Source organism: Xenopus laevis, chromosome 1L, assembly GCF_017654675.1.
Source record: "Xenopus laevis strain J_2021 chromosome 1L, Xenopus_laevis_v10.1, whole genome shotgun sequence".
Classification (NCBI taxonomy): Eukaryota; Metazoa; Chordata; class Amphibia; order Anura; family Pipidae; genus Xenopus; species Xenopus laevis.
The window spans coordinates 118,768,657-118,787,376 of NC_054371.1; the positions used below are offsets into that span (position 1 = coordinate 118,768,657).

General features: G+C 39.2%; 1 protein-coding gene across 1 annotated transcript; it reads right to left on the reverse strand.

The window, feature by feature from the left end:
• Nucleotides 1-9,218: 9,218 nt before the first annotated feature.
• grhpr.2.L (glyoxylate reductase/hydroxypyruvate reductase, gene 2 L homeolog) lies at nucleotides 9,219-18,720 on the reverse strand. Its single transcript, NM_001089027.1, has 9 exons — nucleotides 18,596-18,720; nucleotides 16,826-16,953; nucleotides 16,076-16,148; nucleotides 14,254-14,370; nucleotides 13,900-13,988; nucleotides 11,962-12,066; nucleotides 11,094-11,229; nucleotides 10,076-10,206; nucleotides 9,219-9,549 (listed from the first exon to the last, which is right to left on the reverse strand). Exons 1-9 carry the CDS (start codon nucleotides 18,694-18,696, stop codon nucleotides 9,428-9,430), a joined length of 1,002 nt encoding a protein of 333 aa, NP_001082496.1. The 5' UTR covers nucleotides 18,697-18,720; the 3' UTR covers nucleotides 9,219-9,427.

The window sequence follows — 18,720 nt, forward strand, 5'->3', positions numbered from 1 at the left end:
TTATAGTTGTGTTATCGAATCCAAACAACTTCAAGTACCATCTGAGTATTAGTTAATTGAAAAATAAAGTACAAATATAGACATATGAAGAAGAACTTTTTTTAATACAAAAATAAAAAATAGCACAACGGATGAGGATTGAGGAATATTATCAGTGGAGGAGGAGGAGTATTTTCCCTCTGCAGAGACTGCACAATGTCTCTGATCTCCTGCCTCATGGCATTTACCTGGTGGACTAGTGTGATGAGCAGCTCATTGTGGTCATAAAAAGCATTTCCAGTCTTTTTTTTTATAGTTTTTATTTTAACAAATTTTTTCAAATACATTACAGTGCATTACAATACCACAGACATAAACAGATAAACAAAAAAAAAAGAAAGAAAAAAGAAAAGAGAAATACGAAAATGTAAAGTAAAAGTATATAAAGATATATAAGGGTATATGGGACCCTGATTAGCTCGCCCCTGGGTACCTCTGCCTTCGCTGTCGCTTCCTCAGGCCATGTGTCTAACCTTTTAAGGTTGCTAAAACCGGTTATAAACTTAATTATTTCAAATACCTCCCTTGCCCCCTCCCCGGTGCGTTCCTTACCTTGCTACTGAGGAGTCTCCCTGTCTTTCTGTTTTAAACAGCATCCCTTTTAGCTTGGTTTGTTAAGATACCTAACCCATGGACCCCAGACTTCCCAGTATCTGTTACTCTTATTGTGGATAATATGTGTTATTTCTTCCATTTTTCTGATATGCTCTACCTCTTGCTGCCATTCCATACTACTTAAAGGGCCCCTCTGCTTCCAGTGTCTTGGAATTATTGACCTGGCCGCCTCCAGCAGGTGCAAGGTAAGTGGGTCCCTTAATAGACTCTTATTGCCCATATCATAACTTAGCAAGATCAGGGGGGCATTATCCACTGACAGATCATTATTAGTTATTTCTTTTATTACGTTAAGGATTTTGCCCCAATAATCTTGCAGTTCGTTGCACTTGCACCATAAATGCTTATGTGTCCCCTTCTCCTTCCCACATCTCCAGCAGAGATCTGTTTGTGCAGGAAACATCTTATTCAGCCTAGTTGGAGTAAGATGCCATCTAGAGACTAATTTAAAATTCATTTCCCTCACTCTCACAGCTTTAGATGATTTATGGGCTTGTATCACAATCTTTTTCCACATCGCATAGGGGATCTCAATACCCAAGTCCTTTTCCCATTCGCTAGGAGCTGTATCTTTGCCCGGAGAGATATTTGATATTAAAAGTTTATATGTGTTTGATGTTACTTTGTTGGGGACCTCTTTACTTTCCAATGATAGTTCCCAATTAGTCATTTCCCTGTCCCATTCTTCCTCTCTACATTTATAGATGTAGTTTTGCAGTTGACGATAATTCCATACATCCCTAGCCTGTTTCCCCCATTTCTTCTGAATTACAGCTAAAGGAACCAATTTCTTTTTTTCCAAAAGATCGCTAATCCTCGTTATTCTCCCCTCGAAGGTCCGCCAATTCCCAAATGCACCCCTCTCCAGGCTAGGTGGGAAAGAAATGTTATTTGTCAGGGATTGTAATATATAGGGCCTTCTTGTCAACTTTAACCTAATTCTATTGCCATACCAGATCTTGAGTGTGGTAAATATTAAAGGGTGGGTTTTCACCTTGTCTGATATTTCTTTTGGCTCACACCATAAATAATTTGATAGTTAATTGAAAAATAAAGTACAAATATAGACGTATGAAGAAGAACTTTTTTTAATACAAAAATAAAAAATAGCACAACGGATGAGGATTGAGGAATATTATCAGTGGAGGAGGAGGAGTATTTTCCCTCTGCAGAGACTGCACAATATCTCTGATCTCCTGCCTCATGGCATTTACCTGGTGGACTAGTGTGATGAGCAGCTCATTGTGGTCATAAAAAGCATTTCCAGTCTTGAGTGCCTCGACAGGTCGTGGTGCTGCCGCAACTTCATGATCATCGTCCTGGATCCACTCAGTTGACAATGAATAAATTTCAGTTTGAGTAATACAGTAATTGCATTTGTACCGTATGAATTATACAGGATAAGGTGTCATGTTGTAACTACAGGAAAATTTACATTTATAAGGATGGCATTGGCAGGTATGGGGCAGGCAACGCCATTAATATAGTTTTTTTGCAGCATATAATCTCCATTTGATGTACTTGTTCACTGCAGTTATATGACAGGTAACTGTTACTGATGTTACACTTTTGCTCAAGAATAGCAAAATAAATAGGACTCGATGGGCTTTATTGTAGTTAAGAATGGAAACCTATTTAGTCTGTTTAAATAAATCTACCTTTAATGGGAACAAGACCTTGGGAAAACACACACATTGTAATATTAATAACGCCCAATTGCTGCGTGTACCAAGGGCCAAATAATTTCTAGAATACAGCCCCCAGTCCAATAGGGCCCAATTATCAGTTACACAAAAATTATACTCCAAAAAATGTTCAGTATAAAAAAATCTATATTTATTGAGTACAAAATTTAAAAGAATAGGCATACTGACCCATTGATCCTCCTTCTTTTAAAGAAGTCTCACAAATTAAGTCTCATAAATTAAGCCAATGGCACTTACTCCATCACTAGCGCTGTTAAACCATGGTTTATAAGATATTAACACTGACAACAGAAAATTAATTTTTCACATTCTCAACTCAGCTTGGCTTCTAATCCCAAGAATGTAGAAAAAGACTGAAATACCCAATAGGGAAAACTTAATCAACCTAATAGACTCTAATCTTACCTATGAAAGACTCACAGCAATAAGCACTCAACAACTAACAAAAGAAACTACCACCTATCAAAAATGGCAGAAGGGGAAAACCGATTACCACAATGACCAATAACGCACCAGCAAAGATCAAATATAGTAGATAATAAAGATAGAACTCTAGAGAAGTAGCTTCACCGAAAGTGAACTGAGAAAACATTAAGGAACATTTCCCCTCTCTATGACTCTCCTCTTACTTACCTGCTCTTTCTTCACTCTATGTCTTCCTTCAACTGTTGATTTATTATGCATCTGAAAAACTCAATAAAAAAGTTAGAGAAAAAAAAATAAATCTACCTTTATAAGTAAAATTATTATTAGCCTTGCCACAGGCCTAAACAAACACACATTTGCTCCAAAATAGCAAAATAAATAGGACTCAAGTGGCTTTATTGTAGTTAAGAAGGGAACCCTATTTATTCTGTTTAAATAAATCTACCTTTATGTGAAGTAAAATTATTATTAGCCTTGCCACAGGCCTAAACAAACACACATTTGCTCCAAAATAGTAAAATAAATATGAACCAAGTGGCATTAATTTTTTTTAAGAAGAAAAATCGATTTATTATTTTTAAATGAGGCAGACCTCAAACAGAAGACATTAGCCAAATAATGAGGCAGTAGTAGCAACTAGCAGCAGCAGTAGTAGTATTGGAATGAACTTTATTAGAACCAGAAGAATTAAACGAGGCAGGCCTCAAACAGAAGACATTTGCCAAATAAAGAGGCAGTAGTATCAACTAGCAACAGCAGCAGTAGTAGTAGTATTGGAATGAACTTTATTAGAACCAGAATAATTAAATGAGGCAGGTCTCAAACAGAAGACATTTGCCAAATAACGAGGCAGTAGGAGCAGCAGCAGTAATAATATTAGAATGAATTTTATTAGAACCAGAATAATTAAATGAGGCAGGCCTGAAACAGAAGACATTTGCCAAATAATGAGGCAGGAGTATCAACTAGCAGCAGCAGTAGTAGTAGTATTGGAATGAAATTTATTAGAACCAGAAGAATTAAATGAGACAGGCTTCAAACAGAAGACATTTGCCAAATAATGAGGCAGTACTAGCAGCAGCAGTAGTATTGGAATTAACTTTATTAGAACCAGAAGTATTAAATGAGACAGGCCTCAAACAGAAGACATTTGCCAAATAACGAGGCAGTAGGAGCAGCAGCAGTAATAATATTAGAATGAATTTTATTAGAACCAGAATAATTAAATGAGGCAGACCTGAAACAGAAGACATTTGCCAAATAATGAGGCAGTAGTATCAACTAGCAACAGCAGCAGTAGTAGTAGTATTGGAATGAACTTTATTAGAACCAGAATAATTAAATGAGGCAGGTCTCAAACAGAAGACATTTGCCAAATAACGAGGCAGTAGTATCAACTAGCAGCAGCAGTAGTAGTAGTATTGGAATGAAATTTATTAGAACCAGAAGAATTAAATGAGACAGGCTTCAAACAGAAGACATTTGCCAAATAATGAGGCAGTATTAGCAGCAGCAGTAGTATTGGAATTAACTTTATTAGAACCAGAAGTATTAAATGAGACAGGCCTCAAACAGAAGACATTTGCCATATAATGAGGCAGTAGTAGCAATAGCAGCAGCAGTAGTAGTATTGGAATGAACTTTATTACAACCAGAAGAATTAAATGAGACAAGCCTCAAACAGAAGACATTTGCCAAATAACGAGAAAGTAGTAGTATTGGAATGAACTTTATTAGAACCAGAAGAATTAAATGAGGCAGGCCTCAAACAGAAGACCTTTGCCAAATAATGAGGCAGTAGTAGTATTGGAATGAACTTTATTAGAACCAGAAGAATTAAATGAGGCAGGTCTCAAACAGAAGACTTTTGACAAATAATGAGGCAGTAGTAGTATTGGAATGAACTTTATTAGAACCAGAAGAATTAAATGAGGCAGGCCTCAAACAGAAGACCTTTGCCAAATAATGAGGCAGTAGTAGTATTGGAATGAACTTTATTAGAACCAGAAGAATTAAATGAGGCAGGCCTCAAACAGAAGACCTTTGCCAAATAATGAGGCTGTAGTAGCAACAGCAGCGGCAGCAACAGTCATGTTGTAACTTATAATCAACTCTATATTAGAGCCAGAAGTATTAAATGAGGCAGGCCTCAAACAGAAGACCTTTGCCAAATAATGAGGCAGTAGTAGTGGAATGAACTTTATTAGAACCAGAAGAATTAAATGAGTTAGGCCTCAACTAGAACAAATTAGCCGACTAAGCAGCAATATTTGAAGAAACATTTTTAGAAGCCATGGTAGGCCTCAACCAGAACAACTACAAATTGGGTTTCTTGGTTTTTCCGCACCTTCTAACCACCCATCACCACTGTTTAGAAGTCCTTTAATCTTAGACGTGCAGACAGCTCTAAAAAATGAACATGAATTTGTACCAGAAAGAAAGAGACTGTAAAGAAGAGCTAACGAGGTTGCAGAGCCTTGTTAATAAATATAATAAGATTGTGTGTGTAACTTGGAAACCATGAAAGGAATAATTGATGCCTTAAAAGTTTTTTTTTTTTTTTGATGAGTGCAAATAAATTCATTCAAAATAAATTCATTGTGTCCACACTTTGATGTGTTTTCATTATTATATCTTGTGATAAACAATTAAGAGTTAATAAAGTGCAATAGTGTTAATTCCAAAATGGTGTGCAAGGAGAGTAAGGTGCCTCTGAGAGGACAAAGGGGCAGATTTACTAAGGGTCGAATTTCGAAAAAAAAGCTGCTCCACCATGTGCAGTGTGGAATTCCAGAATGTCGGCAGGTCACAGATCAGCCAGTGGGGTGGCAGATTATGCTGCTGCTGCTTCCATGCCAGAGACGCGCTGGTGGTGGAGGACCTGCGGAAGTGCCCACATACCCTACGTGCCTTTTCCAACAAGTCACCCAACCCTTGGTAGTTCTTCAGGAAGCGCTGCACCACAAGGTTGAGGACATGTGGGAAGCAAGGCACATGGGTCAGTTGGCCTAGACAGATGTCGGCCAGAAGGTTGCAACCGTTGACGCAAACAATGTTACCTGCATGGAGCTGGCGGGGAGTGAACCACCGCTGCACCTGAGTCTGGAAGGCGGCCATGAGGTCAGGTGCAGTATGACTCCTCTCCCCCAGGCAGAAGAGTTGCAGCACAACCTGACAGCGCTTGTGCTGCACTAAAGTGTAACTGCGGGGACGTTTAAGTGGTAGCTCATCCATAGTTGAGGAGGAGGAAGTGGGTGTGTGGGGTTTGCCCTGTACCACACGGGGAGACACCTCTAGCCTCTGGGGAGCACCCCTGCTTGCACCCTCCCCAGCACTCATGAGGGTGACCCAGTAGGCAGTATAAGAGATGTACCTCCCCTGCCCATGCCTGCTGGTCCACGTGTCCATGGTGCAGTGCACCCTGCTGCTGACAGCATGATCAACAGGGACACATTCTCCACCACCTGCCGGTGGAAGGCAGGGATGGCCTTCCTGGCAAAATAATGATGGGTGGGGATCTGCCAGTTAGGGGCAGCGCAATCCATCAGCTGTCGGAAGGAGGCTGCTTCAACTAGTTGATAGGGCAGCAGCTGCACTGCCAGAAGCTTTGCCAGGCAGGCATTGAGCCTCTGCACTTGGGGGTGGCTGGGGGTGAAAGGTGCCTTGCGGCCAAGGAACTGGGGGAGGGAAACCTGGTGGTCGCACTGATGATGGCAGTGAGGAGGTGGAGGCAGAGGGGGCCGCAGAAGAGGCAGAGCTACACAGTGGCTGCCACAAACTGTGAGCCTCAGAATCCTCTTCCCTTGCTACAGGGGATGTCACAGTGTCTCCAATGTTAACTTTGGTAAAGGCCCCAAAGTGGGCCGAAACGTTGGAGACATTGTGGTACTACAATAAATTATCGTGATTTTTGAAAACGGAGTACTGTGGATTGTGGGTAGTGTAGTCCATAAAGCAGCCACCAGTATGGGAGAAAGACTAAACACCAATTAAACAGTGTCATATAAACCAAGTGAAATGGTGGTTCCCAAAAAAATTACAAAATATTGAACAAAACAGCTAAAAATGGAAGTATATCAATAAAGCAATAACCATAGACAGCCTCCGCTTTTCCGCATATCATCCCAACCTTGTTAGTATTAAGACAAAGTCTGTAGGAAATCTACTAAAAAAAATAAATAAAATAAAAAAAGAGGGTTAAGGAAATGAATTCCTCAGTCCAGAGGGGCTTATGGTCCCGAGTCTATGTATCCATTTCAGCTCTTGTTAAAGTAAAAGTCTTTCTTGGTTTCCTCCTCTTGGGTGTCTTAGAATGATCTGTGATCATGAATCTTAAAGGGATACTGTCATGGGAATTTTTTTTTTATAAAAAATGAATCAGTTAATAGTGTTGTTCCAACAGAATTCTGCGCTGAAATCCATTTCTCAAAAGAGCAAACAGATTTTTTTATATTTAATTTTAAAATCTGACATGGGGCTAGACATTTTGTCAATTTCCCAGCTGCCCCAAGTCATGTGACGTGTGCCTGCACTTCAGGAGAGAAATGCTTTCTGGCAGGCTGCTGTTTTTCCTTCTCAATGTAACTGAATGTGTTTCTGTGGGACATGGGTTTTTACTATTGAGTGCTGTTCTTAGATCTACCAGGCAGATGTTATCTTGTGTTAGGGAGCTGCTATCTGGTTATCTTTTCATTGTTCTTTTGTTTGGCTGTTGGGGGGGGGGGGAGAAAGGGAGGGGGTGATATCACTCCGACTTGCAGTACAGCAGTAAAGAGTGATTGAAGTTTATCAGAGTACAAGTCACATGACTTGGGGCAGCTGGGAAATTGACAATATGTCTAGCCCCATGTCAGATTTCAAAATTGAATATAAAAAAACCAAAAAAAAAAAACTGTTTGCTCTTTTGAGAAATGGATTTCAGTGCAGAAGTCTGCTGGAGCAGCACTATTAACTGATTCATTTTGAAAAAATATTTTTTTCCTATGACTGTATCCCTTTAAGGTGGACAGGATATGTTGGTACTGAAGAAAACATTCAGCTTCTGGAATATCTGCTTTGCCTGTAGCCAGAGCCCCTCGTATGGTGGAGTAATGGTCAGTTGAGGCATTACCAATATACATAAATCCACAAGGGCATTTTAAAAATTAGATATGGTTGGTGGTACAGGTAATGTTTAATCAAGATGGTTTTTCCTGTGGGTATGTTAAAGGAGGGATTGGTTATCATTTGGCAGCAAGTAGTGAAGTCAGGGCACATAAACAGCCCAGTTTTGGTTTTCCAAGCCATGACTGGTGTTTTAGCATGGCAGCAATGTTGTGGATCCATTTTAATTAAATGTTTGTATGCTAGTAGGAGTAGTGTTCTGTTAGACTGTAGTACTGACCAATGGTCCTTCGGTAACCTACAGTGTCCATGTTGTAAGTACACACACAAAAGAAAAAAAAGTTGCGGCTTGTTAATGGTTGCGTAGCCAGTCCTGTGTTAATTGAAGTACACATTCTTTGAAATGTAGCAATTTGTGTATTGGATAACCCTGCAGAATAAATTTGTCAATTAAATAACGTTGGACCTGTAGCTGTCTGTATTGTTCCTGACCATATGTGAATAAGAAACGCTTTAATAGGTGTGGTAGATGGCAGGACCTCTAGTGTAGCAGTGTATTGTAGTTATTACCTCAGAGTTGATAGAAAATTTAAATCCAGAAAAGTAATGGTGGTACTGCGGATAGTGGCTGTAAATTTGATAGAATAGTTAAGAATTCAGTAGGTTAGCCATTGTGGGGAACTTCCTTTCAAACCAGTCAAAAAGATGGCATCTATATAAATGCCATAGCCCATATTGTCAAATCATAATATCTAGATTTGAGATTCTAGTTGTAGGTACAAAAGAGACCTTTTGAGAGGACAGTCATCTCAGTGTCTGCTCACGAGTGCCAAGATTTATTTTTTTGGAGGTGGCGGCTTTGTGTGGGTGCTTTGTGCCCCCCCTTGTGTGGTCATCCATGCTTTTGAGGTGGATAGTTGTGTACAGTTACCCCTCTCCCCTGGGTAGGTGTAACAGTATCTGATGTGGAGGAATCAATATGGTTAGACCTACAAAATCCTCTGTACCAGTCACCTACTTGTAAACTGTGGCTCTCTCATAGGCCACCAGTATACTTTACAGTTGTGGTAGTCAGCGGTAACTATTAGAACTTGTCTCTTAAGTTAGAAATTCAGCAGTGTAATGAGTGATCTGTTGCTAGTTTGTCCAGCCACTAAGACTATTACACTGCTGCATTTTCAAAATGAAAGTATATACATCTCCAAAGCATGTAAAATTTTGTTAACTAGTATTAATCCAATTTCTTCTAGTGCTAGTGATTTACCTAGTTATCTTGTACTATAGATCAGTCTAAAGCACAATACCCCTCAGAGTGAACACAGTAGGCGATTTCTCTGCAGGAAACAGACTTTAATGTACAACTGCTATTTCAGGAAGTTAGATGCATAGTAGACAGGCTCATACCACAGAAGTCAAGTTAATCAAGTTAGAATGACAACTCATTCAACATAGTCAATAGCTGCAAGTAGTTGTGCTTTTCATTAGATGTCCTGCTGCTTCCATATCACCCAGACTTCTGACCATGACCTGAGGCTTATTCACAATTCAATTCCACCAGGCATCACTTCTCCAGCCAGGCCTTTCAGCAGGTTATTTACAGCAAGCACAGACATGGCATTTCTGGCACCATGTGTAGCACTTCCAATGTGAGGCAAGATCACTATATGGAAGAAATAAAAATGGCTCAGCAGCTATATGATACGAAGTGTGTCCTCACAAGATGTGATAGGGGCCAAATGTATGTCAGTGATTAGTTATTTCAGCCAATTTCAGGTTGAAAGTAAAATTTTGATCAGTAGCCATTGTTTACTGCCCAGGTACAAGTAATTTGAAAAATTAACCCTAGTTTATTTTTTCTGTTGTAGAAGAGCTTGAGGCTTCCAGATCTAGTTGCAGGAAGAGATTGAGCCAAATATGTAAACGGCTACAGAGGAAAACTGTTGTGGAATTCTTTTTACCAATATGAGTGCAGATTTTGTTTCACTACAGTTCCCCATCATGCTTTAACCCTTAATATAAAATGCAGTGATTTGTAGTGCATTAACCATTTAGCAAATGTATGGTCGCTTAGGGGGATGAGAATGATAATTTAGGGATTCAGTTTCTACATACTACCTTTGTCACTTTTCATTAATCTACAAGCAACAACGCCTGAAACTCCCATTATTTTAACACAAACTATTTACCACAGTTCTTCAGGGTGAGGAGTGGGTGGTCTGTAGGAATTGGTTCTGGTGTGGTCACATCCAATCCAGCAGCAGCAATCTGCCCAGTCACTAGGGCCTGATAAAGATCTTCCTGATTAACAACAGGACCTCTGAGGAACATATTAAGCAGCTGGTCAGAATGTATTTTAATATATTACATACAACCCCCTCTTTGCCAGTATTGCTTCACAGAAACAGTAGAACCCCAAATTACATTTCCCAGGTAGGGTTGCCACATATATCTTTATCTTTTTTCCCCCCCTATTAATAACACCATTTTTACCGGCCAGGTAGCAACCCTATTCCCAGGGGACCATGACAACAGTGTAAATTCCAGGAAACTTGTTTTAGGCAAAGAAAATGTGCAGCTTGGCTGTAAAACTAAATTGGTTCTGGGAAGAAGTAAAATCTGGGGTTTTTCCCTTAAAGGGATGGTTCAGTCAGCTTTTAGTTATGTTTTAAAATGGCTAATTCTAAGCAGCTTTTTCAACTGGCCTTCATATATTTTTTTCTAGTTAAATTTGCCTTCTGACTCTTTCCAGCTTTCAAATGGGTTAACTGACCATCTAAAAATGGTGAGGCTATGAATTTTCTTATTGCTGCTTTAATATTTTAGGGAGACCCTCTCTTCAAATCAAAGCATAGTTGCTAGAGTAATTTGGACCCTAGCACCCAAATTGCTAACATTGCAGACTGGAGAGCTGAATAGAAATCTAAACAAACCCACTTAAAAAAAGCTAATTGCAAATTGGCCCAAGATCACTCCATCATACTGAAATTTCATTTAAAGGTGAACAACCCCCTTCAATACACTGTATACCAGTTTTAACCTCCATTCTGTGGGCCAACATCTATTCAGTCAAAGCTTGTTCCACAGTAAAATCATTCCTGTTCTGGATAGTAAATAAATCCCCCCCAGACCAACTGCAATTTGTTGGCTTAAATGAACCAAGTGACACGAGAACCAATGGAATGTATGGTGTTAAGGATTACTTACCGACTTGTATTAATAAAGACAGCAGTCTTCTTCATCCTTTGAAAGAAATCTTTGTTGCAAAGTCCTGCAGTCTCTGGCGTCAAAGGGCAGGATACGAGCACAAAGTCTGATTCCTCAGCAAGTTTCTCAGTGGACACTAGAAAACATACACAGTTGACAAGCCTTTGTAGCTATTAACAAGCAGGGCCCCATATGACAATTTCCTGCCCCCCCCCTGGGCTGCACCCACAGGTCCGCCCCTCACCACACAGTAAAAAAATAAAAATATTGGTGGCTAGGGTTCCCACATGTGAATAAAAAAAAAAAAATTGGTGGTTAGGGCCCCCCATAAAAACATTTGTGGCCCCCCCATTAAAATATATTGGTGGCTAGGACCCCACATGAGAATAAAAAAAAAAAATCTGTGACCAAAATTGGTGGCCATGCCCCCCCCCCACATTGAGAAAATTGGTGGCCAGGGCTCCTTAAACGTCCATGCCTTCCCAAAGTCAGCAGCTCTCAGAAAGATGGGGGGCCTGGCTAATCAAGTAAGTGTGGTGTAGCCCCCCTTACAACTCTGCCCCCGATGGCTGCCCTGTTAACAAAAGTTCAAGAATTTACAAGAGAATAATAGTAAAGACAGGTTATTTGGGCATATCTGGTAGATCTAGAGGCTTTTTACAATTAGTTGCTGAACTGTACAAAAGTGACCCATGTGGCAGCTTAGCTCATAGGATACGGACGTTACTGCAACAAAAAAATAAATTTACATGTCACAGGTGTTCTGTTTTCACCCTATCCCAATGGTATTAATTTCTTCCTTTGGCGTAAGTTACCATTGAGCTTAAGTATAAAAAAAAAAAAAAATCCACAACCTGAATGTACTTACCTAGCTCTGCTTTCAGTTCTTCTACACTCTTAAGACAGGGAGGAATTCCAGTATATAAAAACCTCTTCACACCAAATGGTTTGAGACGTTGGGCAATACCCAGACCTAATAGCCAACAAGAAAGAGGGCATAGTTTACCAGGGTATTTATGCATAATATGATGTAGACCAGGGACTGTCAGACTTTAGGTTGATGCCCCATTTGGAGGATTTAGGTTGTTTACCCATTGATAAAAACTAGCAAAGAAATAAATAGAAAGCAGGAGAATTTCTGGAGAGTTCTGTTTTCATACTACATAATCTGCCCCAAATCTCAACCCACTGACCTAAAAGCTTTGAGTAAATGGTCATGAAGGCAGCCATCTTGGGGGGTGCCAGCCCCAGTTTGGTAACCACTAAGTTAGAGTATTGTATGCAACCTAACAAAAGTTGTTCAAGTATAGGATCTATTATAGAATGCTTGGGCCTTTGGCTAAAGGATTTTTGTAATTTGGATCACAATACCTTAAGGCTGCTTAAAATCATTTTAAAGGGATACAGTCATGGGAAAACATGTTTTTTTCCAAATGCATCAGATAAGCATTCTGCACTAAAACTTATTTTTCAAAAGAGCAAACAATTTAGTCATATTGTCAGTTTCCCAGCTGCCCCCAGTCATAAAAAAAAAAAAAAAAAAAAAAAAGTCCATCAAGTCCAACCCCTCCAAATGAAAACCCAGCATCCATACACAGCCTCCCTACTTCCACATACATTATATATACCCATACTAACTATAGAGCTTAGTATCACAATAGCCTTTGATATTAGGTCTGTCCAAGAAATCATCCAAGCCATTCTTAAAGACATTAACTGAATCAGCCATTACAACATCACCCGGCAGTGCATTCCACAACCACACTGAAGAACCCCCTACATTGCTTCAAATGAAAATTTTCCTCTAGTCTGAAGGGTACGATGATCACTTTATGGGTAAAAAGGCCCCCTGCCATTTGTCTATAATGTCCTTGTAAAGAGTAATCATGTCCCCTCACAAGCGCCTTTTTTCCCCAGAGAAAACAAACCCAACCTTGACAGTCTACCCTCATAATTTAAGTCTTTCATCCCTCTAACCAGTTTAGTTGCACTTAGTCACTGCACTCTCTCAAGTCATTTATATCCCTCTTAAGGACTGGAGTCCAAAACTGCACTGCATACTCCGGATGAGGCCTCACCAGGGACCTATAAAGAGGCATAATTATGTTTTCATCCCTTTATGCAAGACAGAACTTTGTGCAGAAGTCTATTGGAGCAGTACTATTAACTTATGCATTTTGGAGAAAAAAATTTAAAAAAAAAATGTTTTTCCCCCAAGACAGTATCCCTTTAACATTAATAAGCCAAATAAGATTGTTTTGCCTCAAAGATTGAACCATTTGAAGTACAAGGTTTTATTGGAGGACAGAATTTGGAAGCTTGGAATAAATTTGCTTAACATACTCTGGGATATGGCCTTCCTGTAATTCAGAGTTTTCTAGATAATGGGTTCAGGATAAGGGATCCCATACCTGTTTGAGCAACATTAGCTTCTCAATTTGTATTTTAACTTAATAAACCTGTTGCTGGTATTTCTAGGGTCCTGCTTACCCTACAAGTCTTCCATTCATTGAGCTGGGTACAAAGAACCTGGGGTGTCATTTATGTGTTGTAATGTGCAATTTGTAGCCTTATATGGGACTGGCAGCACCTCTGGTTTTATGCAATTAAAACTTGCCTCCAAGCCAGGAATTCAAAAATAAGCACCTGCTTTGAGGCCAACATGTTGCTCATGAGCCACTGGTCTGATGGAAAAAAAAGATTTCATGTGCATTTCAGGCTGAAGAAAATAAAAAAAAATACACAAAAGAATGGAGAGGTGAGCATCTCTTGCTACCAACATACAAGTGTAAAATTAAGGATTTACCTATTCTTCCCAAGCCCATCACACCAACAGTGCTGTCAGACAGTCCATAACCGCATAGCCACATAGGTGACCAGGTTTTCCATCCTCCACTAAAAAAAAAAAAAAAAAAAAAAAAAAAAAAAAAAAAAATATATATATATAAGCCATTACAACACCCCTTTTATTTTCAATAGAAAATTTATTTTAGGAATGATTTATCCAGGATTCAAGAGTATTAAACATTTGACTAAGGATATAAATGCATTTATATTCTATTTCACAGAACTAGCTAGAATCAGGTTATGTCAAAGAACTGTAGACAAAAAATTAAATGCTTACAAATTCAGAGATGGGGGTATATATGATCCCACTTACTTCCTAACTTCTTCCATAGCCTCTGGCACGCGGCGGCAGGTTGTTAGCAGTAAGGTTACTGCAAGCTCTGCTGTGACATCAGTTGAAAGATGTTGCATAGATCCAACCTTGATTCCACTGCCAAACACATTATGGCTGTTACTTTATAAACTGCACATAAAACTCACATCAGATTCCACATGCAATATATATATATTTACTGGCATTTATGCAGACAGTGCTTTGCAGAGATCCTACATCACAATTCACACCTTATTTGTATTGGTTTCTCCATAGCAAATGCTTCAGAAAAAAAAAAAAAAGTGAAGATTTAAAGGACCAGTAATACGTTTGTGTTTAATATAATGAACAATTAGTCAAATTTTTTCCCCAAAGCAAACAGTTCATAATAAAATGCTATACCATTCAAACTGAAATCAGTCTATATGGCATTGCAGTTATATAGCAGATAACCAGTAAACTAAGTGTGATTTTTCTTTTACTTCCTTTGTAGGAACAGTCAAATACCATTTAACGGCCCTGTACAGAACGGAAAAACCAAACATTTGTTGGCAGGTATGCTGCATAATGAGAAAGAAATACAATCAGCTTCCCCCCTCAGAATCATCCAGGGCAAATCAAGTCTGTCACTGTGTCCAAAAGTCTTTTAATGAAGCTAGAGGGCTACAGTGGGTTTCTTCTTAGAAAAATGGTGTATTCATTCCTCTAATTGTCCCTAGATAATCTCTCTAATCCACCTTGCATTGTGTAATAGATAACCCTAGAGAACATGCTTATGTTGAGTCAGTCCACACGAGCAGATTTGGGGAGATTTAGTAGTCTGGCTGACTAATCGCCTCTTCTTCGACAATCTCCCCAAGTCCCCCAAGTAAAACGAAGCGCAGAGCGTGCATTAATGCAAGCGACAAGACACGCAAAGGCAGTTCAGGTAGATTGTTGCCCAGAAGAGGTGACTAAATCTCTGCGAATCTGCTTATGTGGACTGACCCCAAAGCCTGGGAGTAAGATATTGAACCTTTGAGATTTGGGAGATTACAGGGCCATGTTATGCGGTACTGTTTTGCTAATAAAGGTGAAATTGCAAGTCTCTATTCTTCCAAGAGAGCTGCTTATCTCAACTGTTACAATTGCCTCTTAAGTGCAGTTGCCAAGTATTAAGCTCACTGCCAAAAGCTTCAGTAAGAAACCCAGAACTGTGTGATGAGCGGTCAAATACAGGACTGTTCTGCAGAAAATGGGACAGTTGGGAGGTATGGTATTTAGATGTTCCGGCACATAGATGCAAGTGTTGTAGATGCCCAATAGATTGCTCTGCAAAGAAATATATATCCACTTAGAAATCAAGTGACAAAATGGACTTCCAACAAAGCTGCCACTTCACTGGAATCTGCAGGTTACCAGTACTCAAAGCCTTATAAGATGACACTAAAGGGCCCCATAGACGCGATGATTCTTCTTGCCGAACGACCGATTTTAGGGAAGCCCGACCAATCCTTCGAAATTATCGTGCATTTAGTGGGATTCAAACGATCATACATCTTATGATTTGTCGGTCGACATCTGTCAGGAAATTGATCGGCCAGGTCAAAAAATCTTTGTCGGCCCCAGTGCAATCTATCTATGTTTGCAGGGCCAAGCAGGCAGCTCCCCTTTGTTTTCCTGGCAAATTGTCTTTTTAGTTGATGGTAAATTCATACGTTCGTATGATCGTTCTGAGAAGATCGTGGTCTCACGATCAGGATCTGATCTTTTAAAAATTTCAACATCTATGGCCAGCTTAAGTCAGTGTAGATACTAAAATATGAGAAGTGAAAATACATACCGCTGTTTTATTTCATCCAGTGCCAAGTGGTCGAAGCCCACAGATAGAGTGCTGATAACTTTTAGCTTAGGGCCTGGTAATTAAAATGTTACAAATTATTTAACAGATAAAAGCAGTCATATGTAAACGTTTAGCAGTGATATGTGATGGTTCCATTATTAAACCTATTTAGTTACAATTTAGGTAAAATTATTTTTATAATGTACAACATTTTACATTAAACAGGGGACTGTTATTAATGTACATCTCAGTACCAGTCCCCCCATTTAAACACAAACACTAAAACCCCAGAAGATATTACTAGGGGGTGGTGGCAGATTGTAAGCGCAACACTGGAACAAGCACAACAAACAGGAGAGGTAAAACATAGTTTGTCGAGGATACACAGCTCCCCTGGTTCCAGGCAAACAAATTGAAGACCCCTATTCAGGGGATAGTTCTGCCAACAGGAAAGCATTGCAAACAAAGATTGCCACCCTCAAGCTTTGTGCGACAGTAATACGTTTTTTTTTTTTTTTATTATTATAGGCATCCATGGATGGCCCTTCTAAAGCCATCGTCCTATTCATGTGCCCTTGGGTGTGTTTATTATAACTATAGCCCTGGGTGTTTAAGATATCTTCAGCTTTTCTGCCTTATGTTTGGGCATCACATTTTGGTCAGCATTACACGGTTAATATTGCCCCCATAACATCAGCACTACAGCCCAATATCTGAACCATTACAGGAAAAAAAACAAGATCTACCTACCTGCTGCATCTACAACTTCTTTATCAATTGTATCAGTTAATAAGCACAGCAATCCATCAGCGCCTTCAATGCCTTTAAGCAGCTCCTCCTTTGGAATAACGTCATCAGAGTCCCACTGCTGGACATCGCTTTAAATTAAGTTTGCCAAGATTAGTTTTATAACAAGCCCAAAAAGCTTCTAGTTCATTCACAAAAACTAGTTTGGAAATTATACACCGCAAATCAATTCATTCCAGACAAAAAAAAAAAAAATGCCTTATGCAGGGCTGTACCAGAGTCTATGCAATTTAAAATGGGGGGGGGGTAGTATTCACAAAAATCAGAGTAAAATAAGTAATTAGTGGCAATGAATTTAGACCACAAAATGTTTCTCCATTAAACAAGCATTTTTGTATACTTTGGCATTAATTTAAAGGGGACCAGTTACCCAAAAAAAATTCATTCCAAATGCTATACTATGTTACATTCAACAAAATTAACTTTAATTACTAGTGACTGACGAATTTGCACCGCTTCGCCGAAAAATTCGCGAATTTCACGCGGAATGGCGAAAAATTAGTGAAACAGCGCCGGCGAATTTTTTTGGGCATTTTGCAAATTTATTCGCTGGCGGCGAATCGCACAAATTCATGCCTGGCGAATAAATTCGCCCATCAATATTACTGTAAAATTTTTTGTCTTTGTTTTCTTTGGTCTGGGAACTCATAATAGTCGCAAGCAGGAACCATTTTGTGGACACTGTTAAGGCAAGCCTTGCATCAGCTCAGAATCTTTGTTTGTTCACCAGAATGGGGGACCTGATGTCCATCCCATGCACTGGCTACACAATTAAATTGGGGGAATGTGGAGAGAGCAGCAACATCTAGGCAGTGCTGAATGGAAAGTGAAAGCAACTTCCAGCCCCACCTCTTTGCCTAAGCAGGCAATATTTGATTGACAGCCAAGACTTAAATAAGTTTAATACAGCTATGAATGCTTTAATAAAAGAAAAAAAAAAAAAAAAAAAAAAAAAATTAATTTCATGTTTAACTCAAGGACTTAAACAGCTTTTTATGCTGGGTGATAGGTCCACTTTAAGGAATATGGCGTACCAAAGTGTGGTCACATAGGCAATAGTTTGTGCTTGTAGTTGGTTAGAATTGCATTTGTACGGAGGTATCCCTTTTTGTCCGACAATTAGTAGTTACTATTAATCATGGCATGTATACAGGTATGGGGGGGGGGGGTCTGTTGCCTGGTACCTTGTATTTGTTCTAAACTAAAATATAACTAGTTCTTATTTGAAACAAAACCAACTTATTGGGTTTATTTAACATTTAAATGATCTGAGTCAACTAAAGGGATCAAAATTAAAGGAGATCCATTATCCAGAAAACCCCAGGTCCTGAGCATTCTGGATAACAGGTCCCATACCTGTATCTTTTAAGCAAATGATTGTGGGAACCAGCTGAATCTAAATGAAGCAGACTACACAGATTTAAACACAGCATCTACATTTTACAAGTTTAGTTAAATGGCCTAAAAGGTCCAATTTGCACATATCAGAATGTCAGTTTAGCCGTATTGCGTTGTGTATGAAAGGAGCATTGTGGGTACAGGTTTACTTTTGTACTTCATGAGCTCTTAATAGCAAGTTAAACCAAAGGAAATAGGATATATTACATTGAAAAAAATAAATAAAATACAGTTTACATTAACTTAAAAGTAGTATAATTTAACAGGTAGAAACCCTGGACCCAGCCCAAAACATTATAAAAGACAATAACTTACAGATCAGACTTGGACAACAGTTTCTGGCCTTCTGGGGGTAACCTTCTGGTCACAAACACCTTCATGCGCTGCTTTGGTCCATCCAGTGCCTGATTTTTCATACTTACACCTGGTGATTGTAACAC

Bases quoted from the DNA above. Each gene is read 5' to 3' on its own strand.
- grhpr.2.L (NM_001089027.1), bottom strand. From the start codon at position 18,696: ATGAAAAATCAGGCACTGGATGGACCAAAGCAGCGCATGAAGGTGTTT. The intron at 11,230-11,961 runs GTAAGTACATTC...TATGTTTTCTAG, and splicing joins AGAACTGAAAGCAGAGCTAG to TGTCCACTGAGAAACTTGCT. The intron at 10,207-11,093 runs GTAAGTAATCCT...TATGTTCCTCAG, and splicing joins GTCTTTATTAATACAAGTCG to AGGTCCTGTTGTTAATCAGG.